General features: G+C 42.3%; 1 protein-coding gene across 3 annotated transcripts in view; it reads right to left on the bottom strand.

The window, feature by feature from the left end:
* Window positions 1-8,032, bottom strand: part of TRDMT1 (tRNA aspartic acid methyltransferase 1) — a 32,215-nt gene extending 24,183 nt beyond the window's left edge. Inside the window, exon 1 of one of the 3 annotated variants that reach the window (XM_080386379.1) lies at window positions 5,387-8,032. Coding sequence is in view for 1 of the 3 variants with exons in the window: in XM_080386375.1 (XP_080242501.1) it covers window positions 5,239-5,302 (64 nt within the window). In the remaining 2 variants the exon portion in view is untranslated. The other 2 variants (XM_080386375.1, XM_080386377.1) reach the window with 2 other exon arrangements.
* Window positions 8,033-14,493: the final 6,461 nt, after the last annotated feature.

The raw sequence follows: 14,493 nt of genomic DNA, 5'->3' as shown, positions 1-14,493 counted from the left end.
ACAATTTGTTCATGTTCAGCCATATGTAAATTCACATTACAGCACAACTGGCACTATCCTGTGCTACAAAGGGCTATATTTTAGAAAATCATTACATCTAAATGAGTTAAGGTGTAAAAACTTGCTCTAACCAGCAGTATTTTTGTTTTGCATTGTGCTGAATCTTAAAGCTGCTTGCCAGTTTTGTCTCTCCTCATAAGATAGCTATGCTCAGTGTCATTATGCACAGCAGTTTATTGTGCTGTGTAATTCAGAGAGATAATAAAATAAAATTAATAAATAGAGATAACAGAGTATTAGAGACTCAAATTCTTACTCTGTAAAACTGAAATATAACAATTGCAGAGGAAAAATATCACCAATTTTATTATTACAAAATTATGGTATTTTAAAAGATGTCCTTTCATGTTCCATGCATAAGGACTTTCTTCAGTGACCTGGCAATTACAAGCACTTGTGGCAGAGACCTGGAACCCATTTTTCATGGGAAAACTGCCTAAATTAATAAACCAGTTAAGTTTGTTTTGGTTGGGAATGAAGAGCAGGCTGTTTGTTGATGAGAAGTTGCTGAGGAAATGAATTTGTAGCCACAGATTTTCTAAAAATAGGACACTTTTTCACTGCAGAAACTCTGCACATATATAAAGAATACGTTCACACACACATATATATAAAGTATCATAGGTTTAGACACATATGTTCTAAACATTGACCTTTATAAATCTCGCAGTTTGGAGTACAGGGTGGGAAGAAGGAAGAAATGCACTCCCATCTCTTAGGTGCCTCAGTCTTTCAAGAATATATGAAGACTCACTGACTTCTAACCTTAATCAAGCTCAACTTTCTAAATTATATCCTTTTGCATGTCTTTGCTGTTAAACTTAAAATACTATTACAAAGCATTCAGAATTTAAAACTAGAAATTCTACATATACTGAATTATCTACAGCTGAAGTACTGACACAGAGCTAGACAATTGCCAAGATTTTTCTTTTTCAGTTTTGGACTGAAACTGAAATTCAGGAACAGCCTTCTTTTCACTATAAAAAAGAACTTGATTCAACTATGTAACTATGTACTGTTAACAGAGATATACTGTAAGAGAGTATAAACTTCCATGATCTTATTATAATTCAATTATTTCTTACTGCAGGCAAGGACAATTTCAAAACCAATTGCATGCTATTTGGCGCCAAATGCATTCTACTTTAATGGCAGCTGCCAAAACAATGAACATCCTCATCCTACAAGCTCAAGTATATGCTATCCTAAGTTTATGAAAGATCACAGCCAAAAAGGACTTCAAGGTAGAAAACGCAGGATCAGATTTCCTGGAAAATGCCTATTTGCCAACTGAAAACACTGACCATTTCACAGAAAAGTAGAAAGTTGGACCAGCTCTGCTAGATATAACTGGCCACAAAACTGGCTACATAACATGCCCAGGAAACAACACTGAGCCAGAACTGCCCAGAGCTGCAGAACAAGTAGCTTTCCTGGGGTGCTGCCACTGAAGTACTACTCCATGCTCCCTCTCTTTCCTACATGTTCCTATTATTTTTCTTGGCCATATAGAATCACTAGAAACCACACCAAGAAAATAAAAGTATTATTCAAATTATTCGTCTCTCATGTATCTCATTTATGGAGGGCTTGCTTTCAAGCTTCATATTTATATGGGAAAAACCCTCTTCTAGTATTTCCATACTTGATCTAAACAGAAGATGCCAAACAATCTGCCATTTGCTAAATGATACCAAAAAAATTGTATCAGAGATACTTTCAAGTTGTATAGTTTCACATACACATATAGGCCTAAAACACATAAGAAACCCTATTACTAAAGTACTTACAGAGAAATGTTCACTTTTTTTCTCTTTGATTTCCACATAAAACCAAACACTTCAGTTCCCCCTGACTTTACCTTGTTCCTTTATAAACTGCAAGAAAACTGAACACAGATGTCTAAGAGACTTAAAAAGAGAAATCAGCAGAAAGGATCAAAATGCCTGACTATATCAGTATTCCTGAATGTAATAAAATTCATTAAACCCAGTTTTATATATTGACCTGCCATTAAATACTTAAGTCATTGCAAATGGTATAGAACCCTTTTTATTCAAATTGACTGCTTGCCTGAAAAGAGCAGAAACTACAACATGCACTGACACTGACGCAGTTTAGCAAGTTCAGAAACTTCAGTAAATTCAGTAAGCTTGGAAATAAATTTACCCTTTCAGGAAATAATATAAGGGTTTATGTTAATTCATAGAATCATTTAGGTTGGAAAAGACCTTGGACATAATTAAGTTCAACTGTTAATCCAGGACTGCCAAGTCCATCACTAAACCATCTCCCTAAGTGCCAGATCTACACATTTTTCAAACACCTCCAACACCACCTGGGCAGCCTGTTCCACTGCTTGACCACCCTTCCAGTGAAAAAGTTTTTCCAAATACCCAATCTAAACCTCCCCTGGCACAACTTGAGGTTGTCTTGTCCTGTCACTTGTTATCTGGGAGGAGAGACCGACTCCCACCTGCCTACAGCCTCCTTTCAGGCAGCTGTAGAGAGCAAGCAATAAGGTCCCTCCCCCCCCAAGTCTCCTTTTCCCCAGACTAAACACCCCCAGTTCCCTCAGCCATTCTTCATAAGACCTGTGCTCCAGACCCTTCACCAGCTTCGTTGCCCTTCTCTGGACACGCTCCAGCACCTCAAGGTCCCTCTTGCAGTGAGGTGTCCAAAACGGAACACAGTGTTTGAGATACAGCCTCACCAGTGCCGAGTACAGGGGGACAGTCACTTCCCCAGCCCTGCTGGCCACACTGTTCCTCATACAAGCCAGAACGCTACTGGCCTTCTTGGCCACACCGCTGGCTCATGTTCAGCCAGCTGTCAACCAGCCCCCCCAGGTCCTTTCCCACCAGGCACTTCCCAGCCACCCTTCCCCAGCCCGTAGCGCTGTGTGGGGCTGTTGTGTCCCCAGTGCAGGACCCGGCACTTCTCCCTGTTGAACCTCCTACAACTGGCCTCGGCCATGGGCCCGGCCTGCCCAGACCCCCCTGCAGAGCCTCCTGCCCCCCAGCAGATCAACGCTCCCCCGGCTTGGTGTCCTCTGCAAACTGGCTGAGGGGGCACTCGATCCCCTCGTCCAGATCACTGACACAGATATTAAACAGGACTGGCCCTAATACCGAGCCCAGGGGAACACCACTTGTGACCAGGTGCCAGCTGGATATAACTCCATTTACTACCATTCTTTTGGCTTGGCCATCCAGCCAGCTTTTTACCCTGTGAAGAGTACACCCATACAAGCCATTCCTTCATCGCCCAAACTACAGGATATATAAAGATACTATATGATCTCAAGCCTTCATATGCACAGTGACTCGCCACTGGGGCATCACTCAGTCACTATATCAGTTTAACTCTTGCAGCATGTTGCTGATCATCCACAAGACATCTATTATTAGCATGCTAAGAACACAGCTAGATCATATTCAGTAAAAATTTGTTACATACATATACACACCGACACATGACAAATAGCTGAGTGAAATACCATGGTGTAGGCTGTTTCAGGAACCAGCCCACTTTCTATAGAAATACAGAAATTGTCTATAACATGCAGGCAGTTCCCCAACACTTCAGAAACAAGACTACTAGCAAAGCAGTGTTACCATTACAGCTATATACACTATACACAGTGTATAATACCCTCTTCTCATTCCACAAGAAATCCTGAATCTGCAGTTCCATACAAAGAAGTATTTAACTCTTAATATTTTAAGAATGTCTCTGGGAATAAGGAAAACGCATCCTTATAACAGATGCTTTGGTTTATTTACAGTAACAATGCAGTTAGCTATTTCAGTATGTTGTGTATTTTTGTATATTACAAATATATAAAACATATATACACATTCAAGCAAAAATTAATAGAAAAAATGCCACACTCCCTGTTATGATTATGTTTTAAATAACTATGCTAAACAGATTCTACTCTGTAAGCACAACCTTTTAATATTACACAGTTCCTGGAAAAATAACAAGATAAGGGGAGTTTTTACCTGATGTTTTTGTGACAACACTCCCTATTATAGGATATAATGGATGCTAATGCTTATGAAAGCTGAAGTATTGAAGGATTGTAGTTACAGTTAACATTATTATGGTGACTCTTATACAAATTTGTGTTGAAACCTGGACTTGAAAGTAACAAGGCCCAGGGTACTTTACAAAAGAAATCAAAGGCCCTGGCTCAATTTTTTGTTTGGGGAAGTCATCACACAAAATCTATAGGACTTGCTTTAGGCCACCCAAGTCATGCTTTAACAATAAAGTAAACTGCGCTCCAGGTTCCTTGTACCAGATCACTCACCTGGGCACATGGTCTAGCACAAACTCTCTATGCCAGATCAAATTCCATATTCAGTTTTCATATTTATAAAATGTTATACCAACCACATACAGTCAGGCTCATATTGGATCACGTATCAGCTCTTCACCTAACTCCATGCCATGATAACCAAGTCTACGTGTATACCTATGGAATACCCTGGCTAATTTGATTAACAGCCTGTGTTGTCTGCATGAGCCCAATCCCATCTGCAGCAGGGGTGTGTCAACAGAAAACAGACCATGTATTTACGAACACAAAATCACAGCCTTCCCAGGAGCAGCTGCGTGGGCCAAAAAAATGCACATGGATCCCTAATTTCCATGCCAACATGCTCCTGGGTACCTGGTGCCACCCAGCAGGCCACAAACACTTGGGCACGGCACACTTTACTGCCACAGACCCCTAACGCAAACACATCTCTAACCAAAACCCAGTTACCAACCATCCTTACAACTCGCCCTCACGCAGCCCCTGCCAGCGGGCCCACGACACAGCACCAACCCCACCGCCATGAGGTCGCTTTCCTGCCCCTGCAGAGGGGGAGAGGGGGAAGGCTGTGCCTCCGCCCCACAGCGTCCTTCCACACGGTGCTTGTGCAAGACGGCGGCGGGAGGCGACGCACCAGGCCAGGGAAGGTGCTGCGGGAGACCAGGGGCCATTTTAGCCCGCCCCACCGAGAAGATGGCGCCCTCCACAGCCTCCCCTCGGGGGTCGGGGTCCCACCGAGAAGATGGCGCCCTCGGGGGTGAGTGAGGCGGCGGCCGGGGGAGCGCACGGCGGGGCTGCGGCGGCAGCGAGCACCGCGGGACGCGCTGGCGGCGGCCGCCCGCCGGTACCTTTCAAGGCCTGGTGCATCCCCCCGATGCCGCTGTAGAGCTCCAGCACCCGCAACGGCGCCATTCTCCGCCAGCCGGCGCCCGGGCCGGCCCTCCCGGCAGCCTCCCCGAACACCGCCCGCCCGTTCCGCCGCTCTTTCGTTCCCACCTGCCCGCCCTCCTCCGTCCTGCTCGGGGCTGCCGGCTCCCTGCCAGCCCCACCCGCTGCGCGGCCCCGGAGCAGCGGCTTAATCTGGCGTTGCTAATTGCTTGTTAAACCCCAAAGTGGGCTTGGGCCCGGAAGATGAAGCCGCCCCCTGAGGTGGCCGTGGGACAGATGCTGGCCAGTAGCTCTACAATCTGCGCTCTCTTGGGAGCGAGGGATGAGAAGGGCCCGCTCCCTGCCATGAAGTCCCTTGGGGTCAACGTCTTCTGGTGACTGAGGGCTTCTCACGGGGGCAGCGATGAAACCCCCAGCCCCATTGCCCTGCCTCAGGCCCTGCGCCACCACGGGCGGCCAGTGCCCGCGGGGAGGTGGAGGCCGTGCCTGGCAGTTGGCAGCAGGGCAGGCTGGAGGCTGAAATAATTTCAGGTGGCTTATACCTAGCCAGGGCAGAAGGAGAGAAAGGGGGTGCAGGGCAGCAAAAGGGGCTTATTGCTGAAGGGGTTTTCGTGCTGGCCTGTTGTCCAGATGGGCAGCTGATGTGAATGGCCCTCGGCAGTTTGACAGGCCCAACTGTTCTGTGATTTCAGCGTGCAGTGATGTTTTTGAGAAGTCATTTCAGAGCCTGCACTGCTGGTGGAACAGGAAGGAAGGAAATAACTGATGAAACTGTGCTAATTTGCTCCAACGCTATGAAATTGTCATTGCTAAATTGAAAAGGAAGAGGCAACTCAAAGACACTGTTGTCTGTGAAAGGTAATTTGTTTTTAAAACAAGTGTTAGACAGATGCATTTGTACACACACAAACATACACGTAACAACCAGAGTAAATACCTTGCACACTATTATGTGTTACCCACCACATAGAAGTAGATACTCACCTATGCCTCAGTTTGCAGATTTAGATTGTAAAGTGAAGATGAAACATTAAAAAAAAACAAACCACAAACTAACAACAAACCACACCACCACCCCTCAAAAAAAAACCACCCTGGAACATGTTTCTCTTACAATTTGAGTTAATCATAGTTTTGCAGAGCCTCTTAGAAACCTGTCAAAAAGAGTGGATTTCAGGAATATTTAATTTTCCTTAGAAGCTGCCTCATATAGCCTGCCATCGTAGCTCCTACCTCTTGCCTTTCAGTGGAGGAAGAATTTTTAGCTGAAACTGGAGGGCAAAAAAGAGAGAAATCTGCTGCCTTTCAACATACTTCTCCAGAATATGGGATGTGGAAAACAGTGGAACTAGAAACAAAATTTTGAAGTAAGAATATTGGTCCTTGCCAGCTTTTTTAAAGCAGTTCTGTCATTCACCTGTGGATCTTCATCCTCAGAATCAGGGGCTGCTGCTTTATTTGTCAGCCATGGGAGTAAGCAGATGACTAAAACAAGAAGTCCAAGGTCTGCTTCTAGAATTTCTGAAAGGAAGTGCAACAGCCAAGGTACCAGAGGAGAGCAGCACACATTGCAACCAGTGGTAAGGCAGGTTGCCTGCACAGATGGCTGACAGAGAACTCACAAAGGTGAGTGAATCACATGGCATAGCAATAAGGGGAATATACCATCTGAAGAAAAGAGTCATGGGACAAAGATGGCGAAGCCTCTCAAGAAGAGGGTTCAGGATGATGAAGGTGGCTACAAAAAGCAAGGTTGTTCTCAGCTAAGAAGATACATCTCAGTAGGACCCCTTCAAAATACAGATGCAAAGTGAGGGTAAAGAAAAAGGCAGCTGAAATTAGTAAAGCTGATGAATGTTTGAGCTCCTTGTATTACTATTTCAGCAACCTATACGTCACAGCAATGCTAGATACTGTGATATGTGGGAGCTGTAGGGAGCCAGGAGCAGTTCATTTATTTGGAGCTGCCCAGTACCTGGAGCAATTAAAGCTACAGAGGAGCAATATTTCCATGTATCAGACAGGGAGGCATAGCTGAGCCCTGATTTCCCCTCTCCTTTCCCTGACTCCAAGGTATTCTTGCCATTCAAATGTGGGAAAGGTGGAGTCCCATGGAGAAAGCAGCAGAGTAGTCTCTATACTAGTGGCAGTAGAACACTGGCTGCTCAGGGGAAATCCTCTGTTCACCTCCTCCACCAGTGCAGTAAAGAGAATCTGATCAACACGCCTCCGCTCTGGCAACAAAGAAATCAATAAACTAGGTTAGGATTTTATTGGCTTCTTTTTTGCAAAGAATGGGAAACACCAAAATTTCCCTAGTGCTCATTTTTAAACAACTGCCAGAGTAATCAGTTTTATAATTCTATGTAACTGTCTACCCTAACCTGCTTCTCATTATTAATTGACAGCTGTCAAAAGGACCAAAATGAAAACAGGGAATCTGGAAACAGTTACTTTTAGTGCTGTTCCCTTTATAAATGTGAAGTCAGCATAACAATAAACATACTTTTTGGATCAGGCCTTACACAGTAGTATTTAAGGTATGCTGCATATTTCAGAGATGGGCAATGGCCGAGAAGTGCCGAGATCCATGGCCACTCATATCTTTATGCTTACAGAAAAGCTGAATGATTGCTGAGAGAGGATTAGCCCTGTGAAAGCAATTGTCCATACCTAACTCAGAAAATCTTGCTAAGACATGCTGCCACTGCCATGGGGCAAGCTAAACAGTTGCTCACTCTTTGTCTTGTGACTCCAAAGCAGCCACATGACTGCAAAATTTCCCAACTGGATCTCTCTGACTTACTGAAATTTGGGTGTTGTGACAGCTCCTTCTTTCTCTGCACCATGCATATAGGATGGATTGGATTCCTGTAAATGTCAATGAACAGTTGATTTGATTAACAAAGGAGACTAGTAACAGAGTTGAAGTCCAGTGTCCACCTCTGGACTCTTAACATTTTTTAGGACATATGAGCTGTTTCAGTTATGGCTTAACAACATAGCTTGCTTTAAATAACAATTGATAGGCTTTTCTAAAAAGATATTGTTTATTCTAAATAAGTACAACTATATAACTATGAAAACACATTGATGAAGTAGCTATTTTCTTCATTCTATTTACAGTAAAACATATTTTAAGCAAACCGATCATTTAATGACATCTTTAAAGCTGTTGACATAAGTACGTGATAGCGTTTTCATTGAGACAGTTGCTGAAAACTCCTACCTCCTAGCAACTAGCAGCATTTCCTCAATGTAGAAGTTTCTAAAGTTTGCCCACATCTCTGATGAGTGGTATGATACAGGTAATCATGCTAGATCTGAAACTGTTGCCTTGGTAACCGATACACATATCCAGTGAAACAGCTACATGTGGTAAGAGGAACATGCAAACAAAACTCCTGCAGTATTTTCTCTTGTTCTCTCTATATTCTCTCTTAAAATACTTTAGAATTGTTAAAAATGTTACAATTATCAATTCTCCCAAACAACATCACAGAAGCATGCGAAAACCACTGCCTTAAGATTCTGCAGTGTACTTCGCAACTGAAAGGTAAAATTACAAACTATGACTGGACCATATACTCTTGTCCTCAAAGTAAGAAGAAAATATTTTCACTGCTGTGTTTCTATAATTCACACCAGCAACAAATGCACACAAAATATTTTACAGGCATCTCAAGGCTTCTGCAGTCACATGTAACTCTTCTCACTGCCCTCCCATCTGCAGCAGAGCAGACAAACATACCAGCACGGCCTCTGCCTGCACCTGGCTGTGCGCAGGAGGTTGCCAGTCTGCAGTGCATGTCACAGGGGTTTACTGATGCCACAATACCACAGCCGTATAAATTGCTTGAAGTTTCCTTTGAATGTAACCCCCTCAACATAAGGCTAGGTAATGGAAGCTAGTAGATCTGTAGCTGTGAAGTGTTTGTGATTATGTCCTCTATATTAAAAAAAAATGGAGAAAGAGCAAGAAAAATCTCTGATACACCAGATGTTTAAAAGTACATTCACAGTTATCAGCCAAAATTTCAATACAGGCAAATGCTAATGTTGACAGCTGAAAAACAATGCTTCTTGTGCCCAAATGTCTGGTATAACCTACTAAATACCTAAGTGAGGTTCAGGAAGAGTATACAGACATCTCAGCTGTCTAGAATGGAAGCTCTCGTTCTGGGTCAGAAATCACTGTGGCTAGGAAAGAATGTGAGGCACTTCATACCCTTGCAATGCAATCACCAAACTGAAAAAATTCACTGAGAGTGTCTAGCATAAATTACTGTTTCCGTAACCACTGGCCCAGTAGGTTACTAATGAAACTGAAAACCTTTTGCAGTTTATCAAAATCGATCTGGAATGTTTCAGGAGGGAATTTATCAGACTTGATTTCTGCTGAAGTGATGCTCGATAAAGGTAGCTGTCAGCCACAGATGTGGCATTTCTGGGAAGCCTGCTGGGCCATGCCAGTGTGGCTGATGAAGCCTACAATTTTCATTTATAATGCCACGCATCTGCAAGACTAGAAATGAAACCCACATCAGACCAGGTTTGTTAGCCTCTCCCAATGCGTTTCTAAGAACTCTGTACAGGGGAAATTTATGTAGCTGAAATTATTTGAAACAGTCATCAGACACAAACATTTTTAACCTTTCTCTTTTCAAATTTATTAATCTCTCCATTTCAGGGTTTTATTTTCAGGTTCTGGAGCTATGCATAGACTCTGTAGGGACAGGGAATAAGGAATAAAAAGACATCGCTTCTCTAATCTTTACTTTTCTGGTTTAAATAAATTTAAATCTAAATAAATCTGGCCTGTTTGTTTTGTTTGGCTTGCAGCAGTCATGCTGGCTGGATAAGACACATATATTTACATAATGTTACTGACTTTCTTGTTGTACTTACACATTCCAGTGCTTGACCAAAAAAATAAAGGATAAAAAAGGCTAGTAACAAAAAACCCCAACAAAAACACCAAAGCAAAGCAACCAAAAAAACCCCACCAAAAACCAAACAAACCAAAAAATACTTATGAAACCTCCACTGGACTGAACAAAACAGACTCTGAGCTCTGTAAGGCCAGCTGCAGTCAGCCAAAAGATTGCTGCTGCAACAAATGTGTTTTCAATCAGACCCTTGAAGGGTCACAGGAAACGGGTGACAGCAGGCACGGAGCCAGGCCTTGTTAAAGGGGGGATCAGTTCAAGCTGCTTCAGTGGGATGAGGTAATGGTGTGGGAGATCCCAGCTCACAGGGGCAGGATAAAACAGTGTGGTGCCTGCTGCTCTCTTGGGGGGGGAGGAATGAGGAAAAGGGAAGAGAAAGAATGAGAGTGCAGATGGTGAGCCTGGATGTGTCTCTTACCTTTTTGCTTAAGGCAGGAATTTTCACCCCCAACATCCCTATGTGATTTACACAGTCTATGGTGTGCAGGCTGAGAAAGACTTGTAGCTGAATGTTGGTGTTGGTTATGACTTTTGCTCACTAGGTTGTCTAGTATCACCTAAAGATTTTGTACACCGCAGACTTGTCTTTTTAAAGAGTACAGTCTCTGCTGAAACCTTGTTTTTTCATTCAGTCCCATGTGATGAGTTTAATCTTTGACTAAGACTGTAGTTGGCACAGGAAATGAGATCTCTTATGCTGGTCACCATGGTGGTAGGATTTCAGTAGTAGGGTGTTTCCTCCAGAGAAAGAAAACCTTTAACACAGCCGCAGCAGAGCTGTAACTGTGGACTTGCTGAGCTGTCTTGAAGTGAGGTAAACCACAATTGCACACAGTAAGTACCATAAAATCTGCTAAAGAAGCTGACTACTTGGTGCCTAGGCAGCACAGAGGTCCACCCTGGCTATATTGCTGGCAGTTTGCAAATGAGTTTAAAGGTAATTTAAAGCTATTTGATACAAGTTAGGAACTGTAATTACAGAAGTGATTGCACTGTAGATATTCTCTTTCTCACTTTGGATGTGTCTACAAATGTCTGTCAAGCATACCAAAACACTAAAGCTTAGCAGCTGGGACATAGCTCTTTTCTACCAGAAAGTCTCTTGGAAAATAGTCTATAGAAAAGCACAGATTTGAAGAAGTCATGAGATCTTGTAAGGATAAACTGAAATGCAGAATAAATTGAAAAGTTATTCTGCAAAAAAATCCCATCTTAAATAGGGAAGCGTCTCTTTTGGCTGCTAGGTCTTTTGGGGGGTCTCTTCCTTCAATTAAGTATTGCCTCAACTAAGAACAAAAAGCTTTGGGTTTTCCTAAAGTTGAAACAAAACTTTTTTTTAGAAAAATGGCTATGAATTTAAAATGTTATCTTTGCTGAGACAGTCTGGAGAAAGAAGCCCCAATAAGTCAAACCTAAATGGGTCAAGAAAGCCTAAAATAGTTGTTTCTGAAGAAGAGAAGTCTTGCACAAGACATATGCCAGTATGGACTGACAGTGTCAGTATTCAGCTGTAGGGAGTTGGGCTGATTTAAGACTCCAGCAAACATGTTTCACATAATTCTTAAGAGAAACACAATGGGAAATTGTTGGAATTGTCTGTCAGGAACCCTGCAATGTCAGATTAAGTCCCTGAGGATGATTTCATTCCAGTTACAGTGCCAAGTCAGATGTAGCACTCATCTCCTATGGTATAGGGCACAGTTGTTCCAAAACTAAAATAATTGAACTCAAGTAATTAATTAACCTATACTGTGCATAATTCTCATTACTAGCCCAGACATCATGTATATTGTAGTACAATAGTATTATGTCCTTCATCTGCAGGATGTAGCTCAACTTGATACCACAGAAGTTGATTATTTTCAGAATACAATTGTAGGACGGTGGCATTGCCATATTCAGGGTAAACCACGCTTCTGTCTGTGAAAGAATCAACATCTGACCTGCATGTGTGTTCATCCTGGTGTGTTTCAGACTTACACAGTAGGCTTGGTAACTTCCATGTCATGGAGTTTATGGGAAATGCCCAATCCCTGTCGAATAAACAGCCACAAACATTGGCAAAAGTCTAAGAGTCAGCAAAACAAAAGCATCTACAAAGCTCCTAAATAGCTGCTAGGTCCTTCCTCCTGTCATCCTGCAAAAGCTCTTTCACATCCAATGGCCATATGTAAGACCAAATTCTTAGGGAAAATTTCAGGTAGACAGTGAATTTGTCTTTGTAATGGGAAGCAGGGCACCTTTCCACCTGAAAAAAGTATGGATGCCTCCACTCTTCCAGGTATTTGCTCTCTTCCTTCTCCAGCCATATGCACCATCTGCTGTACACATATTTAATACACTTTCCACTCCGTTCCTTGTAGCCCACAATATTTTATGCGTACTATTAGCTCAAATTTGGATCATCTTCCCTCCTTAATCCCAACTGGACAAAGTACATTTATGCTTGAAAAATAGGCATAGAGCTGGCATGTAAAAATAGCTCATCTTAGAAACTCAGTCTTCTCACCTTTGGGGTGTGTGCGCCACTGCCCCTTCCTTTGCAAGGAGCCAACTAACCCCAGAATGGCTAACACAATGTACGCTCAGTTTATGAGTCTCATTGGAACCCAGGATTTGGCACAAGAACTTGGACTGAGGAATCCACTAAAAAACTTGGCCCTCAAGGAGCTGGTAGTTCTGCTTGGCCTGAGCATCTCAAAGGAAGAAGGGAACAATTGCTGCACGCAATTAACGATTCCATTGCTGTGTCCTGCCTCTTCCTCAGAACGAACATCATCATTTCCTGGTATATCATGGCAAGGAAACATTATGCTATTTATGCTTTGTGTAAGTAATGGAACTGGGGAAGAGAGAAGAATGAAATCACTCCTCAGTTTTAATTGTTTTTTGGCTAGAGGAGCTCTTTAAGCAGTTTGCTTTGAAAAAAGCCTGGCCAAAAAGAAGTAGTAAACGTCTAACTCACAGGGTTCATTAATGACGTACTAGAATCGCTTCTTTTAGCTTTTTCCAAAAGAGAGAATGGATGGATGGATGAATCATCTTTGAAAAGGTTTGCAATCTCAAAATTTAAAACAGCAATCCCAGACAAATTAATATTATGGCTTCCCATTGTAATGTGACAAATGAATGTTCATCCATGCTGTTGGCTTCTGCCTGTGCCAACAGCTTACTGCAGGAATAGCAACTGAGCACTGAGCAAGGTCAAAATAGCAAAGTCAGCAATGTGGCAAAGGACAGAAAGAAGCCCCACACATTACACAACATTTTACATAGATCCTACTGAAAGCTTAAGCCGACTATAAATCAAAATCCTTTATCTGATATTTAAGTTAAACGGTCTTTATAAAGTGCCTATCATGATGCTTGAACATTGGTCTTTGGCAAAATACAAATTTTATGAAACAAGGACAGTGGAGAGCTAAAATTTCAGAATATCTATTTTTGGGCACCCAAATCAAGACTAAGTGACTTTGTGTATTCTGGAAATTAGTTCTGCTTAAAGATTTTCAGACTGAGCATTGGGCCTCAAACCATGCCAAACCTCATGTCAGTTTGTAAAACCTTGTCCTTATGTCCCAGTCATTGCTAAACATATGCTGACATTCAGCAGGCAGTGCTATTGGTATTAAGCGAAGTGGGACAGATGAAGTGTACAGTTTGTCATCCTTTTTTTTTGTTTCTGTTTAAGGGATGGATTAAATAAATTGCTATACCTATAATAGAGCTGAAAAACTTCTTTCTCTTTCCTGTGTTGCAAGAACTGTGCATCGTGTTTGAGACACCCATGGGACTTGGGGCAGAGGGCTGTACTGGCTTTGGAAATGAGTACCTGCTTTGGGACAGAAACATCCTAATTTGATACAGAAAATGTCCTATTCTGGAAATTAGAAACCATAGTAGAGGGGAACTTTATGCACGACAGTAATAATTTTTGGAAATGTAAGTCATGCAACTGGGCGGCATGAGTCATGCTCAAAACACTTCCCTAGTGATGAAACCCCTGCCAGTTTATATAGTTCATTTTACATTAAAATATAATATTGACGAGAGACTTGGTTAGTTTTGAGTATAGAGCCTAGTCATTTCCTTGAAAAAATCAGCAGCTAGTCACAGCAGTTTGGTAGGCATTGCAACACTAGCAATGACAGTAGGCAACATCATTTTAAAAATAAATTTCATAGAAGAATTTGCCAATTTCTTTAAGAGCATAATTAGTCATGGAAGTTACTCACAAGGGGAGACTTCAGTGCATGGACATTGATG

Source organism: Falco punctatus, assembly GCF_963210335.1.
Source record: "Falco punctatus genome assembly, chromosome: 4".
Taxonomy (NCBI): domain Eukaryota; kingdom Metazoa; phylum Chordata; class Aves; order Falconiformes; family Falconidae; genus Falco; species Falco punctatus.
Note: the sequence above shows the minus strand (reverse complement) of the source record. Positions and strands in the feature narration are given on the sequence as shown.